We start from the raw sequence: 15,266 nt of genomic DNA on the forward strand, positions 1-15,266 counted from the left end.
CACAGTTTACCTGTATGCGAGCGTAGGTGCCGCTTGAGGGCAGTATGGCTGGGAAAGGTGCGGTTGCACTCACTGCAGATGTAGCTGCGCACTCCCGCGTGCACTTCCATGTGCTGCTGCAGGGCAGTCTGCGTTTGGAACCGCTTCCCGCACAGCAGGCAGAAGACGGCCATGTCAGTACCTGGGGAGAAAGGGAGAAATTCTCGTCAGCAGCCTTCACAGCAGATTCCTCTGATGTGCCCCCCCTCAGCACGGCCGCTTCTGGAGACAGGGTGCTGGGCTAGAGGGGCCACTGCTCCGAAGCCGTTTGAGCATTCTTATTTCCTGGCAATTGCCCTGTCAAACCAACGTGCAATCGAACACAGCACCACGCGACCCCAGGACCCTGTCACAGGAAGGGACAGGCCTGAGCGAGCCCCTGAAACAGACTAGTAAGAGAGCAGCAACTTAAAAGCACTTTGGTACAACCAAAGAAGAGTCATCAGCACGGATCGTGTCAGGTCAACGATTCCTAAAGCGCTGCCAGTCGGAACACACGTTAGCGCGTAACCTCTCGACAGCCAAAGCAGTCTCCATTTAATTCCTTGTAATAACTCTCCTGTTCAGAAGGAGCAGATGAAAGGGCTGGGGTGGATTGACAAAAAACCAGGGGTGTCGGTTTAGTGCCGTCAAATGAAAACCGCTATAGACCCAGTCCCCTTCGCTACCCAATCCCCAATAAAAATGTAGAACAATTTAAAGGTCTTTTTGAAACTCACTGTATCATTTTTATTTCCCCCAGTAATTCCTCAGTGGAAACTTGACATCTACAGTTCTACTGGGCGCTGGAAACTTGTAACAAATGGTAAAGCAAATGGCAAGAATTTTCCTTTACTGGGTTGCAGAACAATATGTGGCAACATTTCCATTCTATTCCTGGAGAAGCATGGGCAAAAACAAAGAAAGACTCCAGTGCGTTCCTATCTAAGTAGATACCAAACTGCACAGCTACGAAGTGTAGCAACTCTACGAGAGCTATCAAATGCAGTATCAAGAGTGTATTATCACAGTACCCCTGCCTGATTAAACTGGCTGAGAAGCAAATTAAAAAATAAAGGTTATGAATGCATATACGATCGCTTTTAAATTTCATCAGTTTAAATTGGAAGAGAATAACTTCATAATGTACATCTGCAATTGGAGCACAGTAGTAATTTTGGGGAAAAAATAAGAAGCACTTAACTACTATTCTGAAAGTGGCTCACTGGTGATCATGGACCAACACAGTAAAGTGTTTTTAATTCGTCTTTATCTGACAATATGATAATAAAGTCTTTATATCAAGATAAAATCTTTCATCCTAAAGATTTCTACAAGAGCTTCAGTGCCACACAGAAGCCTGATGAAATGCAACTACTTGTAAGGCAATCAGGGGCAGTACAGTTAAGCAGAGGGGAAATTTTGGCCAAATCAGGACACCCGGGCAAGTTTTGACTCTTACAGAGAATGACATGAGCTCTTTAGTGTCCAGGCAGATCTGTTTTGAGGGTCTCCTCTGGAAGAGTCACTAGCAGAACATACATCGGCTCAGAAGGAATGAATCTATCTTTGAATGTTCACCAGAACCATTCATGGAAATATATCCTCAAAAGGATAAACACCACCACAAGAAGTACTTTATATATCACCCTTTACATTGCCAAGTGATTGCCACAAGGCGAGCCAGTGTAATTACCCTCATTTTATGGATGGAGGACCGCAGGCAAGTGACATGCCCAGAGTCACATGTCAGCAGCAGAGTCAGAAGTACAACCCAGGACTCCTGCTCCATTCACTGGGCCACACCACATAGAACAAATACAGGCTTGGAGAATGGCGCGACTAGTTCAGATGTTTTATCGTGCACTGGATACAGGTAGAAAGACTGCCGCCTTCGGTTGAATCCCACTCCTGTAATACAGGCTCTGCAATCTCCCTAGTCACAGGCCCCCTTTCCTCCCGACTATACAGTAGCTGTTTGTATAGTTTTCTGCATTCTCTCTCAAACAATGATCATGCTCTAAACACCAGGCCTATACACCTCTGTGAGATCTAAGCAAGTTGTTCTCCAAAGGCATTGCGCATCTCTGCCCCTTTAAACCCTGATGAAAGTAGGACCTAGAGACACGCTGCAAATGGGAACAGCTGAAAATTTTGCCCTAGCTACTAGAGGACTAGAATAATGTCCCCAGTCTCATGTATGGCTTGGGATGCTTAAGAGAAATGCAAACAATCAATCTTATGACCCACACACAATTATAAAATTGGCTGCATCAACAGAAGAGCAGAAGAAAAAACAGATATTTACACACAGTCAATAAAAATATAAGACCTTTGTGTTATTAAACAATTTATTTTAGTTTATGCATAGCTGATTGTTCAGAACCTATGAGTCAGGGCAAATTGTATTATGCTGGGAGATTAAGCCAATAAATGCTACCTTTTTGGAGACACATTAAAATGTGGGGACTATGGAAATAAAATTATCTAGAAAATTGTATTAGCAATTCATTAGCAGCAGCAAGATGTGCACAGTAACCACTGAATCTGCATTGCCTTTACAAAATAAAAAGCACATTTTGCTTATTGTATATGCCAGAAATTAACTCATCAGGAATATTGTTGCAAGACAAGTTGCACCAGGCAAGCCTTCTCAGGCACAAAGGCCACCATTGCTGCCTGTTAAAAAGTTAACCTGCAGGGTGGGTCAATATACTGGAGCATGCATGTGCCAAACCAGCAAATCTATTCCGATTCCTGGTACAGATGGCTGGGCAGAGGCAATCAAAATGGTAACAAAGCAGCAGGTTTCCGTGCCAGGCATCAGACAGGGCTGGCCCTGCATGCTTAGAGAGTGTGCGCACTGCGGGGGGGGGGGGGGGGGGGGGTGTGTGTGTGTGTGTGTGTGTGTCAGAGACAGCAGGTGTTTGAAAAGACTAAGCAGGGTGCACCATTACAAGGGCAGGAACTGTTACCCTCGACAGGCCACTCGGAGAGCACCGCACACTAGTGTTAAGGGTGGCCTGTGGGTGTCAGAGCATGAACTCCCATCTCTTAGGAAAACAGGGTAAGTAGTGACTATAACTGCCGGCCAGGAAGCAAGGGTAGCAGTGACTAATGCATTGTGAAAGAGGTACCAGCTTGCCGCCCTGGTTTGTAACACTGGGATTAATATTAATGATAAATAATCAGCTCACCCCTATGGAGCTCTAGCACCTTTCACCTGCAGATTGCAAAGTGCTCTGCTAACATTAATTAGGTCACACCTCCCTAAGGTGGTAGGAACACTTATTTTGCAAGTGGGGAAACTGAGGGCCAGACGTTCCCATATGACCATAGAGAAGATGTGAGTAATTGGCCAGTCTGGAAACAAATAGTGAGTTCTGATTCCCAGTCCCTTGCTCTAGTCACAAGGGAACACTCCCCACTCAGAGAAAAAAAGAGAACCCAGGAACCTCATCTCCTGTTCCGTGTTCTAAGCACATGCCACATTCAATTAGGTATTTAAAAACAGCTGAAGTAATTGAAGACTTACCAGTTAAATCACTAACAAAAATATAAGTTTCTCAATGGTCACTAGCAACAGAAGGAACCAACTATAGAGGTCTCAGCTTGACTTGAATGGCAGTGAAGGCAAATGAAATGCTAAATACTGATGGAAAGTTCTGATTTCATTAAAGATTTCATCCTGTGCGCATTTCAGGAAATCATGCTGAAATCTAATGGAGATTTTACAACACAAACAGGCAGACAGGTTGACAGGCACAAGGAACTGTAGGGACATAATTTAGGTGTTAACATTTTGGGACTTGTTCAGACTCAATTTCCCTCTTAATGTTTCTGTAAGCAACTATCTTCAAATAGCATGAAGCACCCAGCAAATACCTAGCATTACAGGATGCCCAGGGTTAAAGCTGTACCTTTTACTTTGCATTGTGCTATCAACTCCCTTGACTGGGCTCACATTTCTGGGGTCTCTTACTACTGGTTGGTTTTCAGTACTCTGGGAGACATCCTGGCCCTCCTGAAGTCAATAGCAAAGTTTCTATTGAAAACAATAGGGTCAGGATTTCACCCCTTATATTTAAAACTTAAGTATTTTCCATCTATAATTCTTGTTTGGTCATCTAGCGGGTCCCTCAGCTGCTGAAGCATCGTTCCTAGAGTATATGTGCTTGCTTTCCCTACCATGTTATGACTGGAAAACCTTAACTGAAAACCCTTCGCTGTTGTGGCTTAAATTCAGGCAATTACCACCTACCACGAAATGTGTGCCCCTTCCCTTGTGCAAAATTACGTTTATACTGCATTGCCAGGCCTCAGCACAAGGGGACCTCTCTTTCTGGAGCATGCCTCCAGCCTCCTGAAAGCCTGCCTCTGATCTCCAGTGGAAAGAAATCTGAAGGGTTTCCCACCGAGCTCGTCAAAGCCCCTATCCCACACCCCCTACCACTGCTCCAAGAGAGGCCTAGGACTGGTACAGCAGGGGTGTCAAGCACTCACAGAGGTTAATAGTTCCCTGCTTGTGCTCTGTGTGATGCTAGCCTCAGAATCGCACCGTGGGTAGGCACTAAATTCACCCACCGAAAACAGCTATTTTTTTTTTTTTTTTAAAGTGTTTAGTTTGAGGTGAAGCCAAGGGGCTGTCAAAAAGGAAGAGGAGATTTCAGTGCACTCAGGTGACTTTCTGGATTGTGAGTTACAACAAAATCGCTATGTTTACACCTGTGCTGCTTCCATACCAATTAGATCTGTAAGGGAAATAACAGAGCTGAACACAGTTGGAGAAGATTTCAGGTGCAGCACCTTTCCCAACACAAGGCTCTTATTATCTTGAGCTATAAGTGTTTCCTTAATCAAAAGGAGCAGAGCTCTCTAAATATACCGTCTTTTCTGGTAACAGCACAGCAGTTAGCATAAGCCTCAGAGCATCCCAGAAGGTGTCGGAAGACCACTGAATAATCATAAGATTGTGGTTACATCACTCTGACCTTCTAATCATAGCCTGTGTCCTAACCAGACACTTCACCATAGGGCTGGCTCCCCTATTCATAAGCGAAACAGGTCCCCTCTGAGAGTCTGCATTCATGCTCATAGGATACAGTCCTCATAAATAATGAGTCATCACCACGCTCATCAGTAACAGTCACCCCTTTCATGCAATCTCCTTTTTCATTCAAGGATGGCCCTGCATCCTCCTGGATGTGATATACAGGTGCACGCTGACTTGCAGGGAGACAGGTTTCTGTCTGCATCTTAAGAGGATGTAAAAACAGTTGAAGGAAGATTGTGGATATACAGTTCCCCTTCCTATCATCTATCCATGGCAATATTGCCTTTAACTTCTGGCTTAGAACCTTGATAAATTCTGTCCTTTTCCCCTTTTCAGCCATTCCAATGAATTGCAGCAGGACATTGAGATATTTCTGTAGTTTTCTGCTGGGCATTAATCCAAATAGTCTCTCTCTAACACACTTACACTACACACGTTTGGTAAGCTCTCTACACTAACATTAAGTTCCCTTGTTAAGGCAAGCGTGTTACAGATGGCCTTCTCTTTCAAAGAGTAAAAGTCTTCAGAGAAACTCTCAGCTCTTCAATGCAAACTCGAGCAAGGAGAAGGTCTGATAGCATGAGATGCTCTTGTATTCTTTGGTCAGGAGACCTGTGAATCTTCAAGAAAAACGCTCCCTGTATTTTGGATTACACTGAGCACAAACACAGAATGGCGACATTTTACAACTCTAAATGCAAAGGAATACCCCAAACTTCTGTCAGCATGTTCTTCCCGAGAAAGACAAACTCGCCCCTGCCTTCTGTATTTATTCTGCAGTGAGTTGAGACAAGTGCATTTCATTATATAGCATCTCCAGCTACAGTAAATGAACAGGTCAGCTCTCTAACTCATTAAGGTGTGTGCCCCAGTACCTGTGGGATTGATCGGTACTTGCACAATAAAAGCAGCATGAATGGATTTACTAATTTTGTCCATCCCTTCCAGGGAGAAGGAGGGAAAAAAAAAACGTTGCAGAGAAAGGACTTTGGAAGCCGAAGAGAAAACAAACAAAAGCGTGAATGAAACTGTCTTGGAACATTCTGGCATTGTAAGTATTTTCAGCACAAAGGGCTGATATGACAGTCTGCCCTCTTGGATTTCTGCCACAAGCTCAAGTTACAAGGTGGCGTGTGCGTCTGTATGTATTTTTAAAGTCTCCTTTATTCTGCCTGTGATTGAGTGTACGTAAGGCAGGCAAAGGCTCCGTTTTTAATCAGATGTGGGGAGAATTTATGAAGCGAAGAATTAACGCACACAAAAGCAACGCAGCCATTCTACCACCCAACAGTAAGCAAAGGCCGTTTCGCCCTCTCCATTGCTTTTTCCAGTGGGGGGGGGGGAGGAGGGAGGGGGAATGCCACAAACGGGCTGCTGACAAAACTCCTCGAAGTGTCCAAAAAAAACAACAAAACAAAATGGGTCGTGCAAAGTAAATCCCCAGAGGTATGCAGGCCTCTGGTCTGTAACTTTCCAAATGACAGCAGGATTGGGTCGAAGGTCACTGGGGCCGAGGCCTTAAGTACCACAGCCAGCTGTGGAGTGGAGGCCCTGAGCCGGCAGGACGCCTGCCCATATAAATCTGCAATAAGCAGCACCCGCTGAGGTGGAGAACAATGGTCTCTAGCAGGGGTGGAAGGAGGACAAAGCAGCCAGGCCAGTGCGCAGGCCCGTAACAAATCCTCGATGGCACCACAGGGCCCTCATTTGTGAAACTAATTGGCCCCCGATTGAAAAATTGGACTAACTTCAACAGCCAGAGTGTTAGAGATGAGCTGCTTTTTGGAAGCGGGGGGCGGAGGCGGGGTGGGGGGGGAACCCATTCAGAACTGTGTATGCTCAAAGAGGTACCCACAAAATCGGGGAGGTTATTTACACTCCAAGAGCATGCTGACACACAACACATGGCTTGTTAAAGGGGAACGCAACCACCTTCCACGTGTACCTGATGCTTGTAATTAAGCACCTGAATTAAAACGAATTTGTATCTGGGAGAAAGGAGACGGATGGGCATTTGCAAGGCACAACACTCCCAATGAGTGGGACTGTGTGGACTTGATGATCTAAGGAAGTGTCTTACATGCTGGTGGAGGGGGGACTTTTCCTGTGAAGAGAGAGCACCTGAAAAATAGAGTTTTCAATTACACCCCCCTTCCACCACTAAACTCCTCCAACTCTGTGTCCAGTGCTTAAAAGTGAACGGTAACGTCCCGGCTGCCTTTTAAGAATATTAAAGTGGGGGGGTGGGGCGTTAACGAAGTCAGTAAAAGGAGACGATAAATTAGGAATAAAACAGCCAGAAACCAGAAGAAGGGAGAATTTTAAGTTAAGCATTAGGAAAAGAGAAATGTTTCCAACCAGGAGGTCACTTAGGCACTGGAATAAATTGCAGAGGTCAAGGCAGATGCCCATCGCTAGAGGTCTTCAAAGAGGCGGCTAGATATGACACATCCGAAGGGTTTAAGTGCACAAAACAATCCAGCACTAAAAGCAGAGACACAAGAGATGACCCAGGAGGTCTTGTCCGGACCTAGTGAATATAATTCTAACAGGCAGGATGCAGTCCATGTCTAGAGGAGGGGGAAAGCAAATAACTTGTTTTCAATCCAGAGGCCGAACTGAAACATGTTCAAATGGTGAAGTACAGCACAATATGCAAGAGGGCTTGTGTGGCACTTTCCGCTCTCTCTTGGCAAAAGTTTGTAAAAGGAAGGGCTTTTTTAATATGAAAAAGAGCTTGGTGAATGATCTGTAAACAAGGAGGATGTCTACGGGGGATTGGTTCACGAGAAGCTAGCAAACATGCAGCCGCCTGTAAATACATTGCTGCATCTCACTTCCAGGGGTGGTCTCAAACCAACCGGACCTTTGGACCAGAGTCTGAGCTTCAAGACTTGGGCCAGCTCTGATTTGATCATTTACTTACAATGCACCTGTGCAACTTAGATGCAAAAGCCTTCACTTTAGGGGTGATTAGCATTATATTCTATATTACCATAGGGCCTAGAAGTCTCTACAGAGATCAGGGCCCTACCGTGCCAGTTGCTGTACATACATATATTGAAAGAGAGTCCTTGCCACGAGTCGTGTACAGTCTACTAAAACACACAAGACAACGGGTAGGCAGAAAGGAAGTAATGTTATTCCCATTTTACAGGTGAGGCATGGAGAGGCAAATTGACTGGCCCAAGGTCCCACATAGTCTGTGGCAGAGAAGAAGTTGCACCCAGTTCTCCAGAGTCCCATTTCCGTGCCATGCTTTCTCCCTGGTTCACTATAAAGAGCCTAGACACACCAAGCTCCGCATTTCCGCCCCAGTATTATTTCTATAGCACCGGTAGTGTGCTGAGGCCTTTTGACAAGGCAGATGAGGCCTCCGAGGTAAGGAATTTACAATCCACAGAAACAAAGGATGAGCGATGGGATGGAACAAAAGCAAGTGACCACGCAGTAATGGCTTGCACATCTCCCAACCCAGGGTTCCTCCCCCACTTGGGATGATTTTTAGACTTTGTTTCATTTTGATTTGTGTTGTTCTCCCTTCCCCCCCCCCCGTCCTTTCTCCTTGTGGCCTGTTGGGTTGACAGTTATTTGAGGGGAGAGAACTACAGTTTGCATGAAATAAGTGTGATTAAGGAGAAGTGTGCCGAAGCCTGGTAGACAGGAGAAAGGGCTCCAGGCGTAGGGATTACGTGGTGGAAGGAGCAGAGACCATAGTGACACGAAAGAGGAGCGGTTAGTTGTGTGACTTTGATAGAAAAAAATAGCTTCCTCCCCCTCCATCCCTGCCAAACGCTGGCAGATGCTCAGAAGAGAGAGAGAGAGAAAGAGAGCGCGTGTGTGTGGGTGTGTAAGGGATGGCTGGCATCCCTCCAAGAAATAACAAGCTTTCTGTAAGTAAAGCCATACAGAGGTGACATAGGGACTCGACCCAACTGATGCCAAGGGGATATGTCTAGACTCCCAAACCATCAGCGACTGCTGGCTCCAGTCCCCTCTCCAGGCGCCCTGCAAGGTTGGGGTAACTTTATTGATGAGGCAGAGCGACCAATCTTTGTAATAGGCCACCATCTCAGAGCGCTGGAACCCATCCTGCGGTGCATTTTTCAACACACTCAGCCCTAGGACAGGTCCCTGCCAGGCACTTGGGCCAAATTTCCAAGCCAGCTCAGGTACCTAAACAAGGGTCAGATTTTCAGCAGCTCCCATCTGGATGCTTATGACCAGGTTCCAGAAAGAGCTCAGCCTGCAACATGCTGGGGTCTTTAGAAAAATCAGGCGACTTTGTTTGCTGCCTAACCGGGAGCGGAGCTTGTTTGAAAATTTGCCCCGATGACTAGAAAAATCTGGCCACAGACAGTGAGCACGCTGAGCAGCACAAGAAACAAAAACACCGAAAGGTTGCGGCAGGAGGAAGACAAACCACGGACAAACGGAGCCAAGTTGTTTACGAAGCACCTACGCCCATAAACGACACCGAAGTCTTTGCCTGTCACCCTTACGAAGCTAGAGGGCGACGCGAGTTTGGAACCAAAACACAAGCGGTGCACGTACATTGCCAGTGCTAGTACACGCCAGAGGAGAACTGGCGGAATAGTACTCCTCATCTGCAAACAAGCACCATCGGGGACTGCGCCGGTGCGCGGGACAGAAGCTCACCAACTCCAGGTTGAATTTTAAACTTGCTTTTCAGACCCCAAAGTAGATTGCTGGTGGGGTTCTCCCCCGCCCCCTCGTCCATGATGAGTTCCAACTCAAATAAAACCAAAATTTCAAACGCAGGGCAACGCTATTGTTTCCAAGCCACTTAGACATTTGAACGCTCTGGCGTTGAAAGAAAAATCATCCCCAGATAAATACACCACCACCCAGACACACACAAAAAAAGAGGGAGACGCATTTATTCATTTCACTGACATTAATGGTGTTTCTCTCTTTTTTTTCCAGAAGATGATTACAAATTAAGCAGCATTTAAACGCTTTTTACTGTCAACAATTAAAAAGAGAATATGGAACAGAAAGTATAGCGGCCATTCATTTCCACGGTAACGGTGCTATCAGAGAACACCAAGGGGCCTTTCCTGTACTGTACACGGTACAATGGCAAAAAGCATACCATTAATTTTGTAGGACATTCAAAAGCAAATTAAAATATAAAAAGCTCTAGGCACAAAGATAGATACCAAGAGAGAGGGCAGAATAGGTCAAGCTTGTGGAATTAAAGTCTTAGCAACAGTAGAGGTTTAAGCGTAGCCCTATTACACTACATTCAATAGCCACCTTCTCATCTTTTTTGGGGGGGGGGGGTGGGGGAAGAGAAAGAGGGGAAGAGAGAGAGACTATGCACTGTTTTCTTAAAGCTTGCGGGAGTAAACAATTAATACAGTGTGTGTAAGTGATGAGGGCTTCAAAGACAGAAGCTACAGCCTGCCATTTAGATTAGATTTTGGATGCAACAAACTGTTTGGAAGAGAGGTATCGGATATATGCAAGACTCTTAAATAACAGGTGATTTGAAAGCAGATTTTTACTGGATTGATACATACTCAAGGGAGAAAAAACCTTGAAACTAGTGGCTGTAAATGGAGAGATTTGTGGGATGTAGGGTTAAAGCTATTCTTTACTCTCCCAAAAGAAGCATTTTCATTTACCTATCATCAGAGCTTTTAAGACAAACAAGATATTTTTAAAATACACCTAAGAATATTTCTCCCTCTTCAAACTCCTGGTGAAGAATGTTCAATTTTTTTAAAAAATTGGTGAAAACTAGTCATCCTCCCCCCTCCCACTCCCGAATCTGCAGAGAATAGAATAAAAATAAGATTCGTTCGGAAACAGGCATATGGCAGGACGCAGGATTGAAAAACAAACAGGAGCCATGTACATGTCTGTACCATAAAGTTTAATATGCAGGAGGTACGCCAAAGAAATAAAAGAGACACGTCCCCTTTAAAAGGAAATATAATTTACAGTGTGCAGCCAGGCGGTCCATAGTTTCAATCTCGTTTACTATAGAGAAAACTCAGCTAGCTGTTCTCTATCCCACAAATCCGATTTAATCAGACAAGCCAGCCAGCGTGGCTTGAAGTAAAAACGGATAATTAGTAAACACAGAGCTACTTCAGTGCTTCATTGGCATTCGAGCCGGGCTAGTGTGTCGCATTTAAAATGCAGTCTGATGAAGTTTACAAAATCAAACCATTTGTTACTCCTATTGAAGAGGCTTCAGGCCACTTGCAATTAAATTGGAATTAGTGCTCAGAATGAGATACAGCAAATTCATACTAAAAAGGGATCTGACTTTGAGACATTTGACTTCAAGTTTTTTCCCCCTCCCCTCTGCGTGTGTGTTATAGAAGCACTTCTTCCTAGCCCCATCTATTGTAGCTCCCTTCCCCCCAATTCTCACCTTCCTTCTCCAGTCACCTGATGTGGGTTTTGAAACCGTCATGGGGAACACAGATGAAGCATGTATCATTATTGCCGGATCTACCACAGTACTTTGGACCCTCATTGGGTTTTCTTAACTGCATGGTTTAAAGGGATCAAAACAACCAACTACAGCTGTTCCAAAAGCAAAAGGAATTGGATGAGAGAGTAGGGGTAGGGATAAGCAACGGCTGTGAGCGGGCCATGGTTTTAGGAAGGGACAGCAACTCTTTAGAATCTTTGCCAAGCCCCCATCAACTCCACAGTTGCATTGCCATCCTCTTCCGAAGTCCGGCCACCTCAGTATAACCCGTGACTAAGCCTGGTGCTTCACCCAGCAGATCAGGCAAGAAACGGGCACGTGAGGAGAAGGAGCATGGAATTTACACACCCGCCTAAGAACAGGGAACTGAAATGGCGGCAGGAGCCCCCCCCAGGGGAAAAGGAGCATATTTATGGGCAGGGAGGCAGATCATATTGGATTTTGAGGCCACAGGGAGTCGCTTTGCTGATCAGGCACCAAGCTTTCGGGGAAGGATGTGGGAAGAAAACGTTACTATGAATACAGCGAAGAATGCTGTCTGCCAGGCTCGGCTGAAGTCAGGAATAAAGAAGGAGCGCCTTACATTAGACCACTCCGAGATCAAATATACCCTGTAGCAGGAGAAAACCTGATGCATGCTGGGCTGGCCCCTTCAAGGGCAGGGTAAACGTCTCTTGCTATACAACGCGTGGGGCTTTAATCACGGAGCAGCTTTTATCTCCTTATCAAATATTCATTCTTACATCTTAAAGTAGGTTTCACTCCACAGATCTGGATCTACTGGAGGGGCCAGAGGACAGTCAATGTGTTCTCTCCCCCTCGTCTCCTTCGTTCCCCAGAAAAACAAGACTGAGCCTCTCTTTGAAGGCATCTCCTTGCAGTCAAGTCCACAAAACCCAAATCGCCTTAACTCCCCAGGTCTCCCAAGTGTGTGGAGTGGAAGGGTGCAAACTGCTAGGGGATGCTGTTCTGGTCTTTGGATACCCTGATGCATTTTAGCCTTCCCAGGGTTTGAACTTCAATGAGAACTATTAAGAAAACAAATCCATTTCTGTTCTGTTGGGGGTGAGGGGAAAACCAAGAAGAGTCCTATTCAACCCAGAAATTCCCTAACTGTTAATTTGACGGAGTACTTCGAACCTTGATTTGTTCTGCGTTATGACCTTAGGCATCAGACCACGATTCTGACTCTCCCTGCAGCTTCTGGGGTTAGCACTTCCCCCAGCCCAAGCCCCTGCTCCTGCCACAGCCAGTTCCTGCAGCTGTTGTCACCACCACCATGTTCTACTGCGAGGCCTCACAAGTTTCCTAGGGCAAATTACAGGCCATTTAACTTCGAATTGTCCTCTTAATGCAACTTCAAGTCTAAATTCATATTAGTTTTTGTCGGTCTTTTTTTTAAGCTGGCTGTTCATCTTTTTAACTGCATCTATCCCAAACTCCCACAAATCACTTTATAGCATTAGAGACCCTTAATCAACGATTTACCAGGCTAAAACTCCAGAAAGACTCTACGGTATCAATATTTAAAAGCAAAGGACATGAAACCCCCATAATACACAGTAAGCACGAGTGGCCCTGAAATCCATACAAAGTCACAGGTGGAACTGCTGCTCAGCATCTACACTGTAACTCTTAAAACACTTTTTCAGCTGTAAAACATTTTCTGAGAGGATGCTGTTTGAAGAGTGACATTTAAAAAATATCAAAGCTGTTTGAGACACTCTTACCAATGCGCTATATACAGGACACTTGCCTAAAAAAACTCCAAAGCATTTTACCCATTTTCTGTAAGTATCATTTCCCCATTTTACAGGTGGGGAAACTGAAGCACAAAGGTGAAGTGACTTGCCCCAGGTCATACAGCAACTCTGTTGGTAGAATATGGAATAGAAATCACATCTCTTGAGTCTTAGTCCAGTCTTTTACCCCCACACTATGTCGCCTCTTGTACACACTAATAACCTTTTCCTGCCACACTAATAATCTAAATATAGTGAAACTGATTAAACCAGAACTATATATGAACTTTATATATACATGAACTCCCTCTGGGTCAGGAGCCTTGTACAACAACAAGTTTCAATCTTCGTTCAGTTTGTATATCTGATCAAACTTTCTAAAATAAGTGGTTTCATTAGAGAAATGCCAGATATGTACTCACTATAGTAGACGCAGAAGATAAAGTTCCAATAGAATCCTGAAAAGGAAAAGAGAAAGGCAGGATACCTAGTTCCTGCAATGCTAGATTTCAGAGTGGCTTAATTTATTTTTTTTCATGTGGACTACTACTTTATCGAAAGCATCTCATGGAAAACTCCCTTCCTATTTGCAATTGCACAACATCCCGGTGGTTGCTTACACAGAAAAGAGATATTAGGGAAGTAAATGTATTTTTAGCAGTCTTAATGCAGTGCAACAGCTGGAAACAAGTAGCAAGAGCTAGCGCCATGTGTTCCGCCAGATGTCCATGGACTACCAGTGGTCCACGGACCACAGCCTGGGAACCACTGAGCGACAAAATAGATTTGTTCAAAACAAATCTGCAGCAGCTTATATATGGTGAGAATTCTTATTCAGACACAGATGTTTTGCTTGAGGAGTTTGCAGAACAGGGTCTCTTTAGGTCTTAAATGACCTAAGTTTAGGTTTCTCTTGGTCTTATGCTTCCATCCAAGCTTATCCACAGTCCCTGGCTCTTGTCCCTACCCCTCATTTTTATGATCACTTTTCAATTTTGTAATAATTGGGGTGCTTGGTAGGCTACTGGTAATGCACTTTTTATTTCTAGGTTGTCCATGTGATGTTGGCCTCCAATGGCCTGATCCAAAGCGTACTAAAGTCGGTAGGAATTTTTCCTGTTGACTTCAATGGGTTCTGTATCAGGCCTAAGTCATTACCATTTGACTGCAAGCCGGTGGCTTTGATGAAATGGTTTGCTGCGTCACAGCCCCGTTACTAAGGGACAAATGATTGTAGCCCATATTTAGCAAAGCATTTAAAACACATGCTTAAACCCCACCAAAGTAAAGGGGACGTGAGTGCATGCTTCAGTGCTGTGCTGAATCGGGGCCTTAATCAGTAAAACCATCGGCTCCATTTGCTCTGGATGTCCCACTTTCTGGCCATCTCAGAGGAAGGGGCCAAGGACTGTCTGAGCACTGGAGACAATGTCCATTCTTAGTGGTTACCCTGAAAGAGATGCCTGAAGCAGCACAGAGAGATGTGCATGTCCACCGTCCACGCTCTGATTGTTCCATGGATAAACACAGGTAATCAGCCACAAGATCTGCATCTTCCACCAGCACTGAGTACAGGTAACAAAAAAGGGCTTTGGCATTTTAAATAAATCATAGCAATGGTGTGTTTTCTACCATGTCAAGAAATAAGTGCCTACACCCAACAAAGTGCAGCAATAGCCAACGACGACAAAACAAGATGTGGCCACGTAATGTTTGTTTGTTGAAATAGTACCTGAGCTACTGGGATAGTCATTCCCAGTCAATGGCTCTTTAAAGCTGTTCCCATACAGTGCCCGGAAGATTGTATTTTGCCCCAGAACTTCAGTAGATCTGCATTGCTAAGTATCAGACGATTAACCTGACTTCAGTATCTGTTTCTGCGGTTATGTGAGCTATGATGAAGACAAGAACGACATCTATTAGTTGGCAACATCAAAGCAAGCCTGTACGGAATGCATGAAAGAGACCTACGCTAATTGCA

General features: G+C 44.9%; 1 protein-coding gene across 5 annotated transcripts in view; it reads right to left on the reverse strand.

The window, feature by feature from the left end:
• The window catches only part of ZBTB16 (zinc finger and BTB domain containing 16), a 174,807-nt gene that overhangs the window by 19,922 nt on the left and 139,619 nt on the right, over positions 1-15,266 (reverse strand). For all 5 annotated transcript variants that reach the window (XM_067565712.1, XM_067565688.1, XM_067565696.1 and 2 more), the window contains one exon: positions 11-181. In XM_067565712.1, coding sequence (XP_067421813.1) covers positions 11-181 — 171 coding nt within the window. The remainder of the gene's footprint in view (positions 1-10; positions 182-15,266) is intronic.

The sequence above is a fragment of the Emydura macquarii genome, unplaced genomic scaffold, assembly GCF_026122565.2.
Source record: "Emydura macquarii macquarii isolate MOO-44397 ecotype Brisbane River unplaced genomic scaffold, CSIRO-AGI_Emac_v2 contig_312, whole genome shotgun sequence".
Taxonomy (NCBI): Eukaryota; Metazoa; Chordata; order Testudines; family Chelidae; genus Emydura; species Emydura macquarii.